The following is a 19,517-nucleotide window of genomic DNA, read 5'->3' on the forward strand; positions in this document are numbered from 1 at the left end:
AACCCTGTTTAAGCTGTTGCCATTCACTCTGCTGTGGGGCTGCCCTAGAAGATGGTTCAGAAGCTACAGCTAAAGCAGAATGCAGCACTGAGGCTGCTGGTAGGTTTCTCTGCTGGACACACAATACGCTAGGCTAGAGAGTTCTGTACTAGTCAATTCGCTACCACAAAACTATTTAAGGTTTTTAAAGTCCTTGACATATAGAGTCCTAAACAACCTGGACTCTACTGCTGCTGAACTACCCTGAAATCCATATAGGCATGCAATATGAGAGCCTTGCTCTTTAACAGACCCCAAAATATTTTGCTTTCCTTTTTTAAAAAATATTCGGAATAATATCACATTTGCTGCCTTGCACACCCTTTTAGTAAAAGTTGAATTTGTTTTGTTTTAACTTTGAGGCCTTGTTATTCCCTCCCCACACTTACACAAGTCACTTACTGGCCTTGATCAGTAAGTAAATCCCAGAATGCACAAGACAATTTGGTGGAAGCTTCCAGGAATCAAGATATCTGTGCTGGCTATGTACACACTCCCATTTGCTGTGCATCCAGCACACTGCCACCACTGGTTTGTGAAGCCACATAAAGATGTTAGCCACAACACACATCTGTCCTGCAGTTTCTTGAGAAAGTCTATTGCAGTTGGCTCTAATCCTCTTTCTAAAAAATGCTTTAGTCATTCCTTTTCCATTATAATAGTACAAACAAATGTTGATTTTTTTATTATTAAAAAATAGGGTAATTAAAGCACTGGGAACAAGGAATATGTTGTTCCACAATGAGAGGTTAAGTCAGTGGGTCATGGCCCTTCTATTGTAATTTTATTTTAATTTGGGAATCCTCACTTGCCAATGTGAATTATCTTTCAGATTCCAGGTTGAGAATAAGCATCACTGTTGCAACTAAGTGCCAAGTGAAGTGTGCCCCTAAATATCAGTAAAAAAAATTTAAATTATGAAATAGATCTGTGTTGCGAAAGGCTTAGTTACGAAACCAATTATGTCTGTGTTAGCAATTCCTGAGCCTCTGTGTCCCTCTTGTGGCACAAAGTGGTTTCTGCCACTACTTGTTTGTGTACCAAAATCTAAATGCTCCTAAAATACAGGATTTTTGTTCCTCTCTGTTAAGAGACAATTCAACCTGAAGCTGTTTAGTCATTGGAGAGGATAATTTGTGGCTTTGCTAGATTCTTCCTTTTAGGTGTTCTGAAAGTATGAGAAGTCTATATACTTTATCCAAGAACCTGTTTCAGTATAGTTATTGTCTTCTATCATACCATCCAAACCAGGGAATGCTATGCAGCAATTGTAGATCAAGACTCCAAGGGTCATCTAGCCCAACCCTCTGCAATGCAGGAATCTCAGCTAAAGCACCCATGACAGACAACCACCCAAAATCTGCTTAACCCCACCCCAACTCCTCATATTTTTCATTTCCCAAATAAATTAACATAGCTACCCCCACCAAGTTTCTCTTGATGCACTAAACATGCTGCAGATTGTTTCCATGAACTTGCCTTGCCTTTTGCTGTTTCTTTATCCCTAAGTAGCCTTTATATGTTTTGAGCATCAACATCAGTCATGGCTGGGTATCTGAATACATTATGGGGAAGAATAGAGCAAGGAGCCCAGCCTGCCATCTAAGAATGTTCAGTCTTTTCTTTCAAACGATCCTGCATTTTTACAATTGTTGAATGACTGGGAACCATTCAAAAGCAGGGTTCTTGATTGCTTGGGAAATGCACACACCTAGGTATTAATTTCCAATCACCGAAGGAGGTATTCATGCTATATTTTTTTAATTCTACTGGCTAGTTTCCATGGGTTCTTTCATTTCCCACCACCTTAAATGTGCTTAACAGATAGGAATGTAGAAAGTAGGGCACTTTTCAGATGTTGTGTAGAACTGACTTCCCCAGCATGAGGTCCTCAAATGATTTGGACTACAACTCCCATAACTCTTGCTGGCTGGGGTGGATGGGAGTTGTAGTTGAAAACATCTGGAGGACCTCATGCTGAGGAAGGATAACTTGGAAAATGTAGAGGGGAAGCAGCATTGTCCAGTCCATCTCTGCTTCCAGCTTCTTCACATTCAAATGTAGGTGTTCATTGATTCTATACAACAGCAACTGTATGTGTTTAAGATATTTCCACATGCTCATTTCTAGTTCCCAATAATGCAGAAACAAACTTATGACTGTAAGTTAACAGTGCATGGGATGCATGTTCATGTTATGTTGAAAACATTGATGTTGGGCATGAGGATAGCAAGTTTAATTCCCCTCTGTCCTCCAGAGCACAGGATACACTATTTTGGACCACCATTCTGAATTTAGAGAAAGTGCTGTGGGCGCTACTAACAAAATGGCATGGCATAACACAACATGGCTGCTGTAGGGCTGTAACATAACACAAAATTAGAGTATAGCCATTGCTGTCCCCACCCCTTTGTAAACCTCAGATTTACAAAAGGAGGTCTGCTATGTCCTTCTGATCTTGACTGTGAAGATGACACAATACTAATTTATCTTTCACACATATCCACAAGCCAGTTAAGTCGCTCTCATGTTCCTCCCTCTCATCATTCCTGGAACATGAAGATGGTGGTGTCCCAATGTGCTGATGAAAATTAGCTGCCAGATGAGGCCATTAAGATGAACTTGAATGATGTTTTTTAACATGCACTGGAATCCAAGGCATAAGAAGAGGTTCAAATATTATTTTTAAGTTCTCTGTGATGAGCACAAGATCAATTATCTCATCACTAGTAATGCAGCCACATGCTTTGAAAAAGGTCCAATTTGTGCAATAATAATAATAATAAAAGGCTTCCCATCTGCCTAGCAACCAAGGGCATTGTGAACATTTAATCCCGTTTGTACTGGCTTTGAACTGGACACACATGCAGTTTATAGCTCCCCCTCTTGCACTTTAAAAAAAATTCAAATGGCACTGGCTGCAGCTACCCAAAATTTTGATCTCACTTCATGATTGCAACAGTTATCTGCACAAGACAATCAAAACTGTTGTGTGTGCATACACACACACACAAGAATCTTGCAGGTGCAAGTGTTAGTCCACCTGCCTGAGGGGCTCAACCACACTCTGCAAATTAAGAGAAAATGTGTTTTTCCTAATCAGATCTTTTAAAGAGAATAGAACTTGCCAATCAGCTGCCATTCCACCCCATAAACTAGGCAATACACTTAGGGTTAGATTACCTCTGTCAGTTTCAGTCGTAGCAGGATAATATTTCCTGCAAAAAGAGGGCAGTTTCATTTGAGAAACAATTGAGGCTCAGTTTCCAGAAATAAAAAAGGGGGGACCCTGTCCCCTTATTCAAACAAAACAAAAAAAGCTGTTGCTCTGCAAATGTCAACAAGTTTTCCCCAAGATATTTAATTAAAAGAAGGAAATAAATTCTAAGTTTGCTGCTTCACTCTTAGCCTTTTCCTTAGTTTTGATTTGCTTATCTCTTCATTTAATCTGCATCCATTTTCCTACACACACACACACACACACACACACACAGACCGTTTTCATGTTTTCCTTTGCAGGGTTCTGCTTTTTGGAAAGCCCCTCCAATATGACTATCTCTCTAAGCACCATCGCTTCCACACAATCTTTTCAACGGCAACCACGCCCTCCCATCCTCTAAGTACTATCTTGGCAGGCAGCTCTGAGAGGAGGAGTCTGATCTTTAAAAGGCTTTGAAATTGAGCTGTTAACAATAAAGAAATAAAGCAACAAGCCTTTTTTAAAAAACATGTTTTTAAAAGGCCTTTGAGCAATAATCCATCTCCACCGCTCGCTCTCTCTCTTTTACCCTTTGTGCTAGAGGCTTTTTATTATTTAAATTTGCAGAGTAACAAAGAACACCCCCCTCCAAATGTTCCATTTCGAACAATTGAAAGTTTATGTGCTAAATAAATAAATATACATGTGTTGGGCTAACAGTTGCTTCTGTGAGTGCATCTGCAGTAGCCTGGCAGGGCAGGGCTGTGGAAGGGATATGTATTGTGGGCCAAACAGGCTGTAGGGAAAGACAAAAGCATCAGGAAGCTTTTGCTAAGTGGGGGTGGGCAGGTGGTGGAGTACTTCTAAGTTCATTATAAGAGTGGTTTACCCAGCCCTTTTATCCTACTTGAATTCAGTCTTTCTCAACTACATAGTCCTTTTCCTGGAAATGAAATGACAAGAAAAACAGTTCATTTTAATCTCCTTGTTATACTTACAGCTAAAGATGGGTAAACTTATCTCTCCCCCCCCCCTTATTCCATGCCCCTTCCCCAGTCTTTTAAGTTTAAATTTTCCACATTGGCCTGGGCCCTGGATCTTTAATGGCTAATCTCACACTGGGAAAGCCAAGCGAGGTCAGGGTGTTGCTCTGAAGAGGAGCCTATCTACTTTTAATGTGATAGAAAGTAACAAGGAACTCGAGGTTTCATATGAGGAGCACAAACAAGGATAGAATAAAGGTAAGAAGGTAAAGGACCACTGGACGGTTAAGTCCAGTCAAAGAAGGCTGTGGGGTTGCGGTGCTCATCTCGCTTTCAGGCTGAGAGAGATGGCATTTGTTCACAGACAGCTTTCCAGGTCATGTGGCCAGCATGACTAAACTGCTTCTGGTGCAACGGAACACCGTGACGGAAACCAGAGCGCGCGGAAACACTGTTTAGCTTCCCGCCATAGCAGTACCTATTTGTCTACTTGCACTGGTGTGTTTCAAACTGCTAGGTTGCCAGGAGCTGAGACAGAGCAATGGGAGCTCACTCCGTTGCAAGGATTCAAACCACCAACCTTCCGATCGGCATGCCCAAGAGGCTCAGTGGTTTACACCACAGTCACTACAATGAAAAGAAAAGAAAACCCTGCTGTCTACAGGGAAGTAGGGATGTGATATATCTGACCTTAAGGAGAATCAGACTCCAGTTGCAAGTCCTGGCCGAATTGGTGGTGGTGATGTTTTCTACCAGCATGAAGACCACTCACATGGTTTAGCATTCGGAGAAAATAAATTACCCACTGGAGAAGTGGGGCTCTTCTCTCTTGAGGCTACTCACCACCTGCCAAGCCCAATGGGTCCTCCTATTTTGTACCTTCTCCTGTTACTCTCTCTCCTTTTCTCTGTATAAAAAAGCAAGACCTTTGTGCATTCCTTGGCTTTACTCCACTCCATTATTAGCTGTTGCTAGGGAAGACGTCACTCAGCTACATTAGTAAAGAAACAGCAATTTGAATGCACTATAAACATACAACACCAGATGGCGCCAGAGAGCAGGAAATTTTAAAATGTGGTTTTCCATAAGGATTTATTTATTTTGTTATAATGATCTAATTTCTGACTTATTTATAGCATTTGTTTTCCTGTATCTAGATCCACCCATGGCAGCAGCTGCCTTGTAAACTGGGATCAGCATTCTAAACTGGGATCAGCTGCCATCTCTAGAACTACCAGATTGGGGGCATTTACATTAGGAATGATGTGAACTGGAGAACCATAGGTTCTTCATCTCAGTCAATCTTCATCTCAGTCTTTCCCTCTTGCCTCATCACTTGCTTGCAGGAAATGTGCCCACTTGTCTGCTTGCTACCAGCTGCCATCATCTCCTTCTCTGCTGCTCAGAAAGCAAGTGCCTCGTGGGTGAATGGACAGCCTTCTTGCTTCTCGGGGATTTTCTTTCACCAATGGGGAAAAGGAGGGATGGGGGAGAAATTCAATTCAGCTCACATTTAAAGTCAGTTTCCAAAGCAACACAAAATCTGAAAATTCACACTTCTACGAAGTATGCAGTGTAGCTCTCCAGCCAAGTAATGTGTACAATAATGCATATCCTAAGGCAAAGTGTGCATTAAAATATATATATTAGTCAAGACAGCATACAAAAATGCATTATATGGGGATTTTATTGCAAAAATGTTCATATTAGGCAAAAAATATGTGTATTAGGAGAAATCTGCACAAACATGTACTTAAATTTTCACGAGGACTTAAAAAAAAACAAAAACCCACAAGCTGCTGCAGTAAGGTTAAGAATGGGTTTTAAGATTGGAAAAATGAGAAACTGTGAGAAACAAAAATGGACAGATTTGCCTATTCCTATTCAGTCTCTTTTGGATGCCATTGATCTTGGCCATTAGGCGATGGAGACCTAGTCAAATATGAACTAGACAGAGCAGCTTTTCTATGTTTGGGGATTTCAAATAATGAGAGGAAACCAGTAATTAAAGCACCTCCATGGGAAATGGCAAGTGGCTAATTAACGAGCAAATAAGAAGCTATCTATCGGTAATACTGCTGAACAGGAAGCAATAGGAGAAGATGGCATAGAATTAGAAGTTGCAGGGAACCTTTGGTGACTTCTGAATAAACATTAGAGAAAGATTTTGACCATTGGGGAGGATTGCTAGAAGGTAATATGCTGCTATATTGTGTCCTGTGCTTTTAGCTTATCTTGGAAAAGTAGCTGCAGAGGACAGCAAGTGTCAAAGTAACCCCCCAAAAGATAAAAATGTTACAATGTTGTTGCTGGGTTGCTGTTGTTTTGAAGACACATTATGCCAGGGAGGGAAGATATTAACAAATTCAGAACTGATACAGACTTTAATTGGAAATTATGTATTTAAAAAGCCCCACCCTAAATAGTTTCTGGGAATTTGTAATTGGTTTATTATTTCCCTCCTTGTAATTATAGAAGGGGAATGTAGCTGTGAGTTTTAGAATAACTAAGTTCTGGAAAGGAAAAAGTGTGGCCACTTTCAGGAGCGGTGTGACTGAGAGTTGTCTAGGATTAATAGGTTGTTTTTTAGAACAGGAACTTCTCTGTTCAAGTCCGGTTATACAGTATTGAAATTTTAGATACCATCCAAATCATGTGGCTTCTTTACTATGTATTAAGCATGTCTTTATGAATTTTGATGTTACTATATGTTGCATTATTCACATTTTTAAAATTCATGTTTATGTCCCACCTTTCCAGTGTGGTGTAGTGATTAAGAGCAGTAGACTCATAATCTGGTGAACCGGGTTCGCGTCTCCACTCCTCCACATGCAGCTGCTGGGTGACCTTGGGCCAGTCACACTTCTTTGAAGTCTCTCAGCCCCACTCACCTCACAGAGTGTTTGTTGTGGGGGAGGAAGGGAAAGGAGAATGTTAGCCGCTTTGAGACTCCTTCGGTTAGTGATAAAGCAGGATATCAAATCCAAACTCCTCTTCTTTCTTCTCAGAAAAGTAGAACAGTGGTAACAGGAGGTGGGGTGAGAAGATATTTCTACAAAATACTATTGCTGAAGTAAAAATTAAAATTAAATGTAATAATGACAAAACATTCTCTTCTTACAGCTGGAAAAATTATTCCCTGTGAGAATATTTAAAAGAAACGGCCCCCCATGTTTCAGCATATCCAGCCTATAAGTACTATGTGTGGAAAGGTAAATTGTGAGATAGTAATTTTAAACGCCATAGGGAAAAACCTTTATGCAAATATAGCACCACTTGAGAAATAATCACGCACCCAACACACATAGTTGTCCCAATCCAGAGAGCTGCTGAGTATTCTAGTCTTCATGTACGGTATTTCCTGTACATCTAATTAAGAAAGCAGATCCTTTAACTTCAAAGAAAGCACTATGTACACATGTACAATTACGACATAAAGCTGAAGTGGGTGTCTCATCGTTGCTCTTGTTTTTTCTGTTATATTGAAACTCAAAAATACCCTTCAAGCAAAGAGAAGAAGAAAGCAGAAATATAGATTTGACTGATAACAATCAAACTTTGAAAAATGGATATTCTAAATACAGCAGTAATTGCTTTGCTGAAATCCAGGGCTTTTTTCAGTTGGAGCTCACAGGAACTCAGTCCCAGCACCTCTCAGGTGGGCGTCATTGCCATTATAAGAGAACATGAGAGGTGTTCAGGGTGAGTTCCTGTAAGAAAGGCACTGGTGCCTAATTTGATTAGTAGAATGTCTGTCACCTGCTGGGTGGGGCTTAAGTGTTGTGTTCTGGAATTGGCCCTCCCCTTCAGGTGTTCAGTTAAGTTCCGTTAGAGAGACCAACTGCCATTCTTGCCTCACGATGTTGTTTTAGTTTCTCTCAGACAGTATGTTATTGTGTTACAGTTTTCTTTATTATTAATGCTTTGTTTGACATATATGTGAGCCAAAAGAAAGACATAAATATGTGCTGAAAGAAAGAAAAAACTCTGCAGAAGAATGGTGGAATATCCTAAACTGTGTGAGTGAGGGGATATTCCTAGTCTGACAGGAGGATTGATTTTTTTTAATCGCTCCCACCCTCTACAACAGTTCCATCATCATTTTTCTAGAAAAATAGCACGGCTGAAATCTATTTCCTCAATAGAGTTACGTAGGTCAATCTTACTCGGATATCCCTAACTTCATACAGTACAGTGGTACCTAGGTTTTTGAACGTAATCCATTTCGGAAGACCATTCGATTTCCAAAACATTTTAAAACCGAAGCATGCATTTCCAGAAGCATTTACGTCTGGAAAACTCAATGCAGAAGCCATGTGGCATGTTCGGCTTCCGAAAAGCATTTGAAAACCGAAGCAGTTACTTCTGGGTTTTCGATGTTCGAAAGCTGAAATGTTCGACTTCTGAGGCATTCAAAAACCAAGGTACCACTGTATTCTGATAATTTCATGTCCCGCTAAGTTTGACCCACTGGGCCTTCTGTTTAAAGATTGAAGTTAGTGTGTGTGCTTGTTTTCTTTCTTAAAGAGAAGCGAGATGTAATGGTCATGTGCACAGAACATGTTTGTAACTTTATTCTGTCATATAATAATGCAAAGAAATCATGCTATTACTTTCTTCACAAGAGGACAAATACACACACACACACACACACACACACACACTCACTCACTCACTCACACAAAGTTGTTTACAGAAGTGCCTTGTGGTGACTGGCATTGGTATCACTCGGTTCCATGCTCTGCAACAATCAGCCGGCCTCATGGGAGATGTGACCACAGCTTGGGACATGGGACCGTTTGTTCACTCACTTTCTGTGAAAAGAGTTCTGAAATGTGTTTTGAATAGACAGCATTTTCTTTGTGTAGTTAGTAAATAACACAGGGCAAAGTTAGTCAGCAAGTTACAGAGCCTTCTGCATTCTGATTCTTTGGGGCCCTTTTGTACCAAGCTGGGCAGGATGTTTTTCATGGAATGTGACCTTGCTGCAAAACCGGAGGTAAGGAGAAAATGTTGGAGTAGTAAGCTAGGGAATACTTTGTCATGCTGCTGACGGAAGATCTTGTGAGAAGATCTGAGTGACTTGAATCTTCATGTAGCCACTCTACTGTACATTACAGTGTCTTCTGATGTGTTTGCTCAGCATCTGGTGTGAAAATCTCTAATGTGCCAGTAGGGGCCTGCTTTGGATTTAATTTTATTTTGTCAGTGCAAAACATGAGGGCTAAAGTGAAAATACTTATGTCTTTAATTTAGAAAATAGTAAGGAAATGGGATCCATCTGTCTGCATCAATCTCAAAATCCCTGGAACGGAAGGCAAAACTGTGTGCAAATTAGTAAATGACAGAGCCGGGAACCTTTTGGGCAACTGTACTGAATCGCCAGGTAAAGGTAAGCTGGTATAAAATCATATATCCCTAAATCATGTGGAAGATCTTTGTCATTCTTTCTTATCATGAGCTTATCATTTCTTATTCTCCCTTTGTTTTTACCCATAAACCATGGTCAGACTCCTGGTGATCTATCCATAGGTTCCCATAATTCTGTTCACATTTCCAGAAACACTAATTTGACTTAAAAAGGAAACTGGTCATTCATATTGCACTCCTATCTATGTCTATGCAGAAGTAAGCCCCACTAAGTTCTGTGGGACTTACTCCTAGGTAAGTGTTTATAGAATTGCAACCTATACAGCTTAGAATCATGCTTATTTCCATTGTTTGTGTTATGTAAAGCAGATACTTCTAAAACTACCCAACCCCCATGGCAATCAGTGATGTGGCTCTTTAGGAAGATAGGAGGAAATGCATCATGGAACAGAAATGAATTGAAGAAAGTTTTTTTAAAAAAACAACACACAACTGCTTTAGCTCATAAAAATTGCTGAGCCACAATACTTCTCAGGAGAAGACTTGTTGTATACAGCGTAATTGCTCCAGAAATCATGTGATTGATTATGGCTATTTACTATGTTCCGTTCAGGAGAATATATAGAAATAGTTTTGCTGGTTTTTACTCAGGAGACGTGCTTCTTACGATAAGCAATAGAACCGCATTTGTTGTTGCAAAACCAGTACTGATTAATATTGGATCCTGACTTTGCCTCCTGAGACTAGAAGAGCTCCTTCTGTCCATGGAAGGCTTCTGACTCAGTAGAGGAATGGGGAAGACGTAACTTTCAGAACTCTTAGAATAGGGAGGTGCAAGATAACTTGCATCAATTTCCTTCCATCTCCCTACAGCACCCTATGTCCTTCAATGTCTGATCTGGGGATTGGGAACCCCCCGCAGCAATGTGGTTTCAGGCATGGGCATTTGCCCACTAGTGAAAATGACTTTTTATTGGTGAGAATGTCCCAAGTGGAACCGGGGGTAGCAAATTCTGGATCCAATCCATTATGTTTGCTTTCTGCTAGAAAATGTGTTGTTTATTGTTGTTACATTAAGTGGGTACTTAGCAATGAAAAATAGTAGGCTATATATTATACAGTAACTGTAGGTCTAGTGCCATATTGTGATAAATAATTTTATATATATATATATGAAACTCCTCTGTGGGGACTTGTATTTTAAACACATGCAAGTATTTTTTCTGTCTTAGAGGTTTTCCCATTAATTAAAAGTTGCATTAATTTGTTGGAGCTTATTGATATTATGCAACGAGGGAATAACTCTACTATATGTTAAGACAGTAAAGTTAATAGTTTGCATTCAGTCACTTACAACAAATAATCCACTAGAGGTCAGTGCAGAGTGCTGGAACTGAGCTTCTGCCTACGCTGAATACTTTAACCAGCCTTACTAAAACTGAATGTTTCTTTATGCCAGTATTAATGGTAAAACCTTAGAATACCATACTCATGTTAGAACAGATTAGTATGAATAAAGCAATGCATGCTTTGTAGGACAGACTTGGAATTAAAATTCCAATAACAACTATATCATATGTTTCAAAAGGGGCAGCACCAAACAAAAGAAAGCCAGAAGTGTGTGTGTGAGAGAGTGATGGGGTGTGTGTCAAAATTGTACTATGTAAAGTAAAATACACAAAATGTGTTTGTGGAACCCTTCCTCAGATGCACAGAAATTCAGTATATTGCTTCTTAAAGGAAATATCTTTCAAAGCATAAGATATCATTTTACTATATCGTTCTTCGTATCCATTTGGTAGCATTTTTAAAGAAACTTTCTCACAATGAATGTCCATCATGACTTGGGAATGGAAGGGAGGTGGAGAGGCCATGCTCCACTAGGTTGTGTGGTCCAGTACATCAAAGTTTCCCACCCCCAACTATTTCCTAGACTGCCTTGTGGCATCTACAGTAGTGGCTGGTGCCCATTGGGGCTGTTAGGGCAGAAGGCAGAGGTGAGAAATGAACAATGATCTGTACTTGAACAATGATTCTGCTGGGCAAGGTCTCCCTCTCTACCCATCCATCTGGAAGCAGTTCTGAATGTGTGTGTGTGTGTGTGTGTGTGTGTGGACTGAAAACTGTGCTAGGTCATATCACTATGCGGTGGCCTGGCAGGGCACAGCTTCCATTGCTTCCCATATTCGCCTAGAGAAGCACCTCAGAATGTGAGTAGCAAAGCCCTGGGCATGTTGGTGGAGAGGGAGAATGGCCTAATATGCTGGTAGAGTGGAAGGAGCTGGATCACGGAGAGAGGAGGGTTGTGTGTGTGTGTGTGTGCACTGATTTATGGGGTGGGAGGAGAGGGAAAGGAGCAGGGCATTATAATGGCGTATGAGTTTTATTAATAGATTTATATCCTGCCTTTCAGGACAGGTGTCCTCACATGGCGGTATAAAAGGAGTTGTAAAATATATAAAAACAATTTAATGAGTACCGGTAATTAAATATGCCTTGCCTGGCAGAGTTAAATATGTTTAATTCCTCCTTGAAATATGTGTTGTGACCTAGACTCAATGTTGGTCTTAAATATTTTTAGATTAATAATACCAAAATGGCTTCCCTCCAGTGAGATGGAGGCTGGAAGCAACAGAATAGTCTGATTTTGGAATCTGCTGCTTGAATCAATAGTTTTATATGGCTTCATGGATATATATCAAGGTAACTTCCTACAGCTCTTCCACCACGCCTTATCCCCTTAATCTAAAACCCTCAACCAGGTATAATGCTTAAACTTTGTTCTTAACATCTTATGATTCAACCTTAGTTCTGTTCTTGGAATTCAGATCCTGATGCTATGTAATAGTGGCAAGCCTGAACCCATCTTTCCCTAATATATGCAGGTTCCCATTTCTTCCCACTACACATCAGTCTTGGCCTGTGATACTTGGGCTGCCCCCTTGCTGACCAGTGCCTTTCAGAGAGTCATAAACAATTTTGAACATTAATTATATGTGAGTCCATAATTTGTCGTGGACACTTCTTGTGTTCTTACCTTGTGTTCTTACCACTTGTGTTCTTACCACTGAGCTGTAGTCCCTTCCCTTGTGTCATCACTCAGTAGGGACTGACTGTACGGTGGAATCTACACACAAATAAAAAATGTTCTGAAAATGCTTTTTTAAAAAAGCTTTTTATAAAATACATTGAATTTTCCATAAGGCTCGCCATCTCCATCTAGTGTCACATTGTATATTGCACTTAAAACATACCTAAAACATTTTATTTGCAGCCATGTAGCTGAGGAGGTTAGGTCCAAGAATCTGGAAGAGCTATAATGTAAGGTGCAAGCTATGGATTTGCAGCTACATTTCACTGCGCAATAGCTTCTGAAAAATGGTATCTGGGGCAACTGTCTTTGAGGGCAGCATGTATTACCTGCTGAAGATTATCAGATTACTATAACATGTTGCACATTGTTCCAGTGCATTTGGGTAGAAGAATATTGGACATTTGTTTGCTGTTGCAGAATGGGCAATCGCCCACCCTGAGCTGTTGTCTCTCTTCACCTGTCACAGGTTTGCCTCTTGATTAATGATTCACAGATCCTGAAGTAGAAAAAATTGGGTGCAAGTGGCTTTCCTCTTTTCTGTCTTTTGCTCTTGCCCTAGAATGCAATAGGCCAACTATTTGTGTTGCTTCAATGAATTTTGTTTACAAGCCAAATTACATAAACATCTGGTCTCTTCTATAACATATGGAGCATCAAAAGCCTTAACATTTGCAGATAAAAATAATAGACGGACTTCAGCCAAATACTATATTTTAGAGACCCGTCATTCTCACTGTTCTGTTGGCACAACACCAGAAGGTTGAGCGCCTGGGACGCAGTCAGCCTAGACTTCATTCTGAAGTTGGAGTCCAGTGATTGTATCCACATTCCCTAGGTTTTTGGTGCCCTTTAAAAGTGAGCTGGGGAACAGCCACTTTTTTGACAGATATTCCACTATGAATAGGCCTATAAGATACAATTTCAAATACCTGTCACCATTTACACCCATTTCCAGGCCCAGAAATGTCATAAGTGGAGATGTCCTGGTTGAACTTGGTTGAAGTTCATCGTCCTATGAACTTGTCTCACCCACAGTGCAGGGCTGATGACTGAAGGCTTTCTTCTTCTTTTGACTGAACGGAAGGACAAGTCAACACATCCTCCACCCCACCACCATTCCATGTACAAAAACTGCTTAAACTGGCAGCTGACTCTTCAACACAAGCAACAGAACATCATCCTCCACTGCACCTGAAGGCTAGTTTAGGAGATGTAGAGAGGGTGCATGACATACAGAGATCTGTTCTCCAACACTTGTTTGCAGTACTCACTCTGTCTAATGACTGAGCCAGCCCTGATTATGACTTGAGTGCCATTTCGCCAAGAAGTTATTCTCCAGCTTACAGTGGGAAGTGAGGTTCTGCAGGTATGTGGCCAATGTTCAGGTTGACCATGCTCCTTTGTAAAACCTGCACACAAAAATCCTTTCATTTTATAGCCTTACACTCAATGAAGTTCTGATTGATTGCTATGAACTCTAAGACCTGAGCAAGTTGTCTTCAAGGGTATCTTCCCTCTATTCCAATCAGTTCTTCCACAGTTTGCTGAAAATGTTTTATGCATTTGTTGTCCTGTTTCAGACTTAAAACTCACTCTTGTTCCCATGTGTGTTTTCAAGCAGTTCTCAGGTAAGGCTGGTCCTAGGAATAACAATTCCTGTGGCAAGTGGTGGGGTGGGCAATACAATAAGGTCCATGTGTGTATCAGTGTTTTGAACTGGGAGACAGCTCTCTGAAACTGATGAGCTTTTCTTTAATAATAATAATAATATTTTATTTATACCCCGCCCTTCCCAGTTCAAAAACCGGGCTCAGGACGGCTAACAACAAATTTAAAACACTTTAAAACACTTAATTATAAAAGCAGCATAAAATACAGTATAAAAACATGAATAACAATAAAAATCAAAAATCAATTAGATAATCCCGCATTAATGAGTGCACACTGAGAAAACTTCTAAAAGTATTAATAAAGTCAAGGAGAATCTAGTTATCTCTGGTTCTCAGCTGGGAACGCTTTGATGTATTGAGGTTCAAGAGTCCTACCCACAAAGCAGCACTCAAAAATTGTACAAAACAGTTGCTTAGCCTGTTTGCTCATCACACTTGTCCAATGCTATATACAGTGCTGTATCAGCAGGGAACCAATAGCACATGGTCTTCCACCATCTTGTACTGAACCATTGGACTACACATAAAAATTAAATGAATTCCTTATTTTGGGAGACTCTGCAGATGCTATTGTCTATGGAGTTTATGCTGTATAACATGGAACTGAAAATCATGCTCATTACCCTGTGAATGTTTTCCCACTATTTTTCACTTCAGCTTTACAGTAACATGTCTTTAGTTTAATAGTCAGGAGGTTTACCTTCAAAAACCTATATCACTTTTTAATAATAAAAACCTAACTAGTCATTTGAATTATTCTCATTTATGCTGGAGCAGGTGGCATCTGCACCTGCTTGAAAGCATTTCAAAAACTCAGAGGCTGAATCTTGGCGCCAAAGTCTTCAACCCAAAGGTATTCATTTTCCATTTGAAAATCATACTGTAATGTACATAAGATAGTCAAGGCTGCAGTTAGAGGAGTTGGTCCAGCTGTCTGATTTATGAGGCTCACTCCTGCATACTCTACCCTGGAAAATCAACTCTCACATTTGCATTGCAACAAGAGAGGTTTTCTAAGACACAGTATGTGGTGAAGAGCACTACATATTGGCAGGCAAAATTGATCCTTTGCAAGTCAAGAGCTACAGAATGGCTTAATTTCCAAAGCAGTACCTATGGGCCTTTGGACTAAGGACCATATGTGCTATGGGAGCTGGTGGATTTGTATGCTTAAATCGGAATTGTACTTCTGAAACAGGGGCCAAGAGCTCTCCGTAACATTAATTCCCAAAGGGTTTAGATTGCAGGAGTCTTGCGGGTTACTTGCCAGGCTGTCAGGCTTATAAATTTGTAACATTTAAACTGGGATTATTTCTGATACTTGATTTAACTTGGATTTATGAAGAGAGCAAAGGATCAAGAGGCTTAAGATCCAGTGTGCTCTAGTGGATAGTTAAATTTGGATCAGAGTTCAAATCACCAAGCTCACTGGATGGCTTGACCAAAACTATCTTTCAGCTTCAGGTCCCCATAAAGCTCCAGAAGAGAATTAACCACGCATTCTTGGAACATGCCCAGGCCCAGGAACTCATCTCTGCCAGCAGAAATGGCTTCGTTTCTTTAAAAAGAGGGTGGAACTAAAACAAGAAATAGTTTGTGTTTGTATTGTGTACAACATCTGCACTCTTTGGCATTCCCCTAAAAGTTCTGGAACATTTTTGTAGGGACAGTATTGGGAAAGTTGTCAGATCTTGAGGGATATGCTTAATGGAAGCTGCCTGTTTTCAGGAAGAGGGTGTCATCAATGCTCCCCCAAAATGTTGTTTTCATCCAAAGTTGGCATTGTCTGAAGGGCAATTTTCAGTATGATGAAGAACTCCTACCCACTCAAATTCAGCTGTGTCATATGTTTAAATAGTGAAGATTATTATATAGATGCATATAAGAATTGATAAACTGGACCTCCGAAAAATGCAGACACATCCTGTGTGTGTCATTACAGCATTTTCATATGGCTGGGTAAGGGGTCACTGAAATTCTTGCTATTTCAAGGGAGGAATTAATTAGCATCACCAGCATGATCCAGTTAGGTGCTGCATGTGCATTGGAAGCAAGCTACCATATGCACACACTTTTCAAAATGGAGATTTGGGCACATATGCAAGCACTGTGCTGGTCTGACCTGTCCTCAGCAGGAACACACAGCAAGGCAACAGGGTCTTGCGACCTTATATAGTTCCAGGTGATCAACTTGGTTTCAGAAAAAGCTGCAGGTAAACTGAAGCCTCATGTACAGATTATTTACCATAAGCTGCCCTGCCACATCACTGAGGAGTGTGACTTCTTAAAGGGACAGCCTTCTGGCCTGAAGGGGAGCACTTCTTTTCCCTGTGGCTTATCTAGTGTGCTCCTTACACCACTGGGCAGGCATTTTGGAGCAGGAAACACTTGGCTCCCCAGGTGAACCAGGCTCGAGGGAAGAAGTTTGTGAGAGTCCTGGTTTGGAGTCCATAGGTCCATGGCCATCAGCCTCAATTTCAGAACTGGGTACCTGGTTTTGTTCATCCAACAATGTAGTAGCTCCAGATGTTGCTACTTATCGTCCTCCATCTCTGAACATTGGCTGTTGCTTGAGTCAGGATCTTGACATGTGCCTGTGATTCCCCAACCTGGTCTAGCCACTGTTGCTTTGTAAGTATAGTCCACGGAGGAAACTTAGAGTCATGCTGCACACCTCTTCAGGGGAGGATCAAGAGGCTGAATTAACCAACTGGGTCTTTGCCAGATAGCTTATTGGCAGGATTATATCTTCTTTTACTGGACTCTGAATGTGCAGCCTTGGCCACTGCAATGCACTTTGTTGAATCATTGCCTAGAAATAGGATCTAGCTGTGTAAGACTGCAGTGTCAGAAACCAATGTTGTATATCTTAAGCTTGAAAATGTACTATGAACAGTTATAGTTTCAGTAATCTGCGTGAATTGGGGTTAACACAACAAAAGAACGCGTACACTTTTTAATAGAACTTCCTGTACAAGTATGTAATTTTTTTAAAATTATAACTGGCAAATTCCCATTCCTTTGTCTGCAGCTCATTTCAGCGTTCCTTCCTTCCAATAGTACCATAAAGAGAATTTGTGCATACATATTTGTAGTTGTGTCATGTCAATCCCATCTCCAGATATGAAAACAAGATGTCCTATTGAAGCTCTGCTCATTTTGTTAAATTGCTGTGTCCTACCCCTCTCAAATAACTAAATCATCTCTGTATGGTGGGAGGAAATGAAGCATGTATTATATCACTTAAACAGGAAAAGAAAACTGTAGTGGCTATCATGAACAAATAAATGTTTAATTACAGGGGAAAGAGGTTGGGATGGAATCAATGCTTTTGTGCCGATTTTTTCCCTTTTCCTAAACTGTATGGGCATAATTTTGTAGTTCTATCTGCACCTGTGGCCTTTGGACCTAATGTTTATGACAGATGGACTGGACTATATTAGAAGAATTTATTGCAGAATCCTTCTGTAGATATCTGTGCCATGATAGACATTGGATGTGGCGCATGGGTGTATTTATTAGTGCAGTCTTCCTCTCCACTTCATGTGTTTCCTTTGAGTCTGATGGGGTTGCTATGTATGGGTACAGTACAATGGTATAAACTCATTTTTCTCTTATCTGTTATGGAATCTTTCCTTGCCTCACCCAATAAATGAGGGCGGGAGAGGAAGGCAGAACATAACACTGAGGCAACCCTATGCCATTCTAGCAAGAAGGAGAAAACAGAGATAAAGGCAGCATTCTTGGCAACACTGCCATGACACACCTTCATGATCACACTTGCTGATGATGCCCATATGTTAGACGTACATCAAAGGCACTAGTCAATGTAAAGTGGTGGCTGAATAACTCCATGAGACTATCCACTTCAGACAGCAACAAATAGGAATAGCCAAAAGTTACAGGATTCATGACAGACAGGAGTTTGAATCTGATGGCAGCCCAAATGCTGCACACCATGGCTCTTCTGCAGGGAAAAGTTAGGGCAACAGAGGGAATTAAAAAATACTTTCCCTTCTCATGATTAGTCAGCTCCATAATTCAGTAGCAGGAAATTTCCACAAAACTTCCATAGGCAGCAGGGAGGGAATCCCAGTAAAAGGGCTTGAGTCCTCCTGTACAAAGAATTCCCCCACTGGTACTGTATGCAACACATCTGCATTAATGTCCATAGGAGGGAACAAACCAATTTTTTCGTAAGGCAGAATAGAATGCTTGGTCTTAAAAAAAAAGTACACAAATAACACGGCCATTCTCAAGCAAGAATAAAAGAGATTCTGACAAATATCAGGAAGAATTTTCTAACTGTAAGAACTGTTCAACAGTAGAACAGGCTTCCTCAGAAGGTGGTAGACTCTCCTTCATTGGAGGTTTATAAGCAGAGGTTGGATCTGCCATGGATGCTGAGATTCCAGCATTGCAGGGGATTGGGCTAGATGATTCTTTGCAACTCTGCAATTCTCTGAGATTCAAATTGTTCATGTTGATGTGCAGTTCTGTCACTGTGCTTGGCTTCCTAGATCTAAGTTCTATCATATAGATGATATGCCTTCAAAACTTTTGATTTTTTTAAAAAAAATACATAACTTGGATGTTGCTTAAATGTTCCTTATATCTCATATGCTGGCTTCCTCAAAATATCTTTCAATTAACACTGTCTTCAGAAAGGATGTTCTTGGAGACAGTCATTACGTATATGACCGATATGGAGCACATCCAAACTTTTCATAACAGTATATTCCATACCTAATTGGAGCATAAGTATTGGCTTTTGTATCCTGCACTTTGGTGTAATTCCCCACTCCCAAACAGCTTAGATGAGAATATTTTAGTTTCTTAACATCTCAACTATCCGTGGTTCCCATTTCCAATCCTATACACACTTTCCTAGGAATCATTCCCATTTAGTTTCACAGGAATTACTACTTGAGCCTGCATGTGTAAGGTTGCATTATAAGCTTCACAATGCTGATACAGTCCTGCAAATATATTGAAACATTTTGAACAAGGAAAGCTTTTGTCAAATGGTTGGGACCATCATTATTTGCCCGGTTGTCAGTATTTAATGTAAGATGCACTCTAATATTCCCCATGCAGAACATTCATTTCATAATGGATATATTTGTGTGGAAAATTGCTATGGATGCTAATATACTGTTGAG

The 19,517-nt window shown here is 40.3% G+C and overlaps 1 protein-coding gene and 1 long non-coding RNA gene across 9 annotated transcripts in view; one reads left to right on the forward strand and one right to left on the reverse strand.

The window, feature by feature from the left end:
• Positions 1–5,296: 5,296 nt before the first annotated feature.
• On the reverse strand, positions 5,297–7,967 carry LOC310713632. Its single transcript, XR_014529365.1, has 2 exons — positions 7,854–7,967; positions 5,297–5,680 (listed from the first exon to the last, which is right to left on the reverse strand). It is a non-coding gene; the product is annotated as an uncharacterized lncRNA (long non-coding RNA).
• A 60-nt stretch (positions 7,968–8,027) lies between these two features.
• ST18 (ST18 C2H2C-type zinc finger transcription factor) overlaps positions 8,028–19,517 on the forward strand; it is a 190,846-nt gene continuing 179,356 nt past the window's right edge. For 2 of the 8 annotated variants that reach the window (XR_014529337.1, XM_083517882.1), the window contains exons 1-2: positions 9,069–9,220; positions 9,478–9,613. Coding sequence is in view for 5 of the 8 variants with exons in the window: in XM_083517882.1 (XP_083374008.1) it covers positions 9,182–9,220; positions 9,478–9,613 (175 nt within the window). In the remaining 3 variants the exon portion in view is untranslated. Of the gene's footprint in view, positions 9,221–9,477; positions 9,614–19,517 lie in introns of all 8 variants that reach the window. The other 6 variants (XM_083517879.1, XM_083517880.1, XM_083517884.1 and 3 more) reach the window with 6 other exon arrangements.

This window comes from Podarcis liolepis, assembly GCF_965112155.1.
Source record: "Podarcis liolepis genome assembly, chromosome: 8".
In the NCBI taxonomy this organism is placed as follows: domain Eukaryota; kingdom Metazoa; phylum Chordata; class Lepidosauria; order Squamata; family Lacertidae; genus Podarcis; species Podarcis liolepis.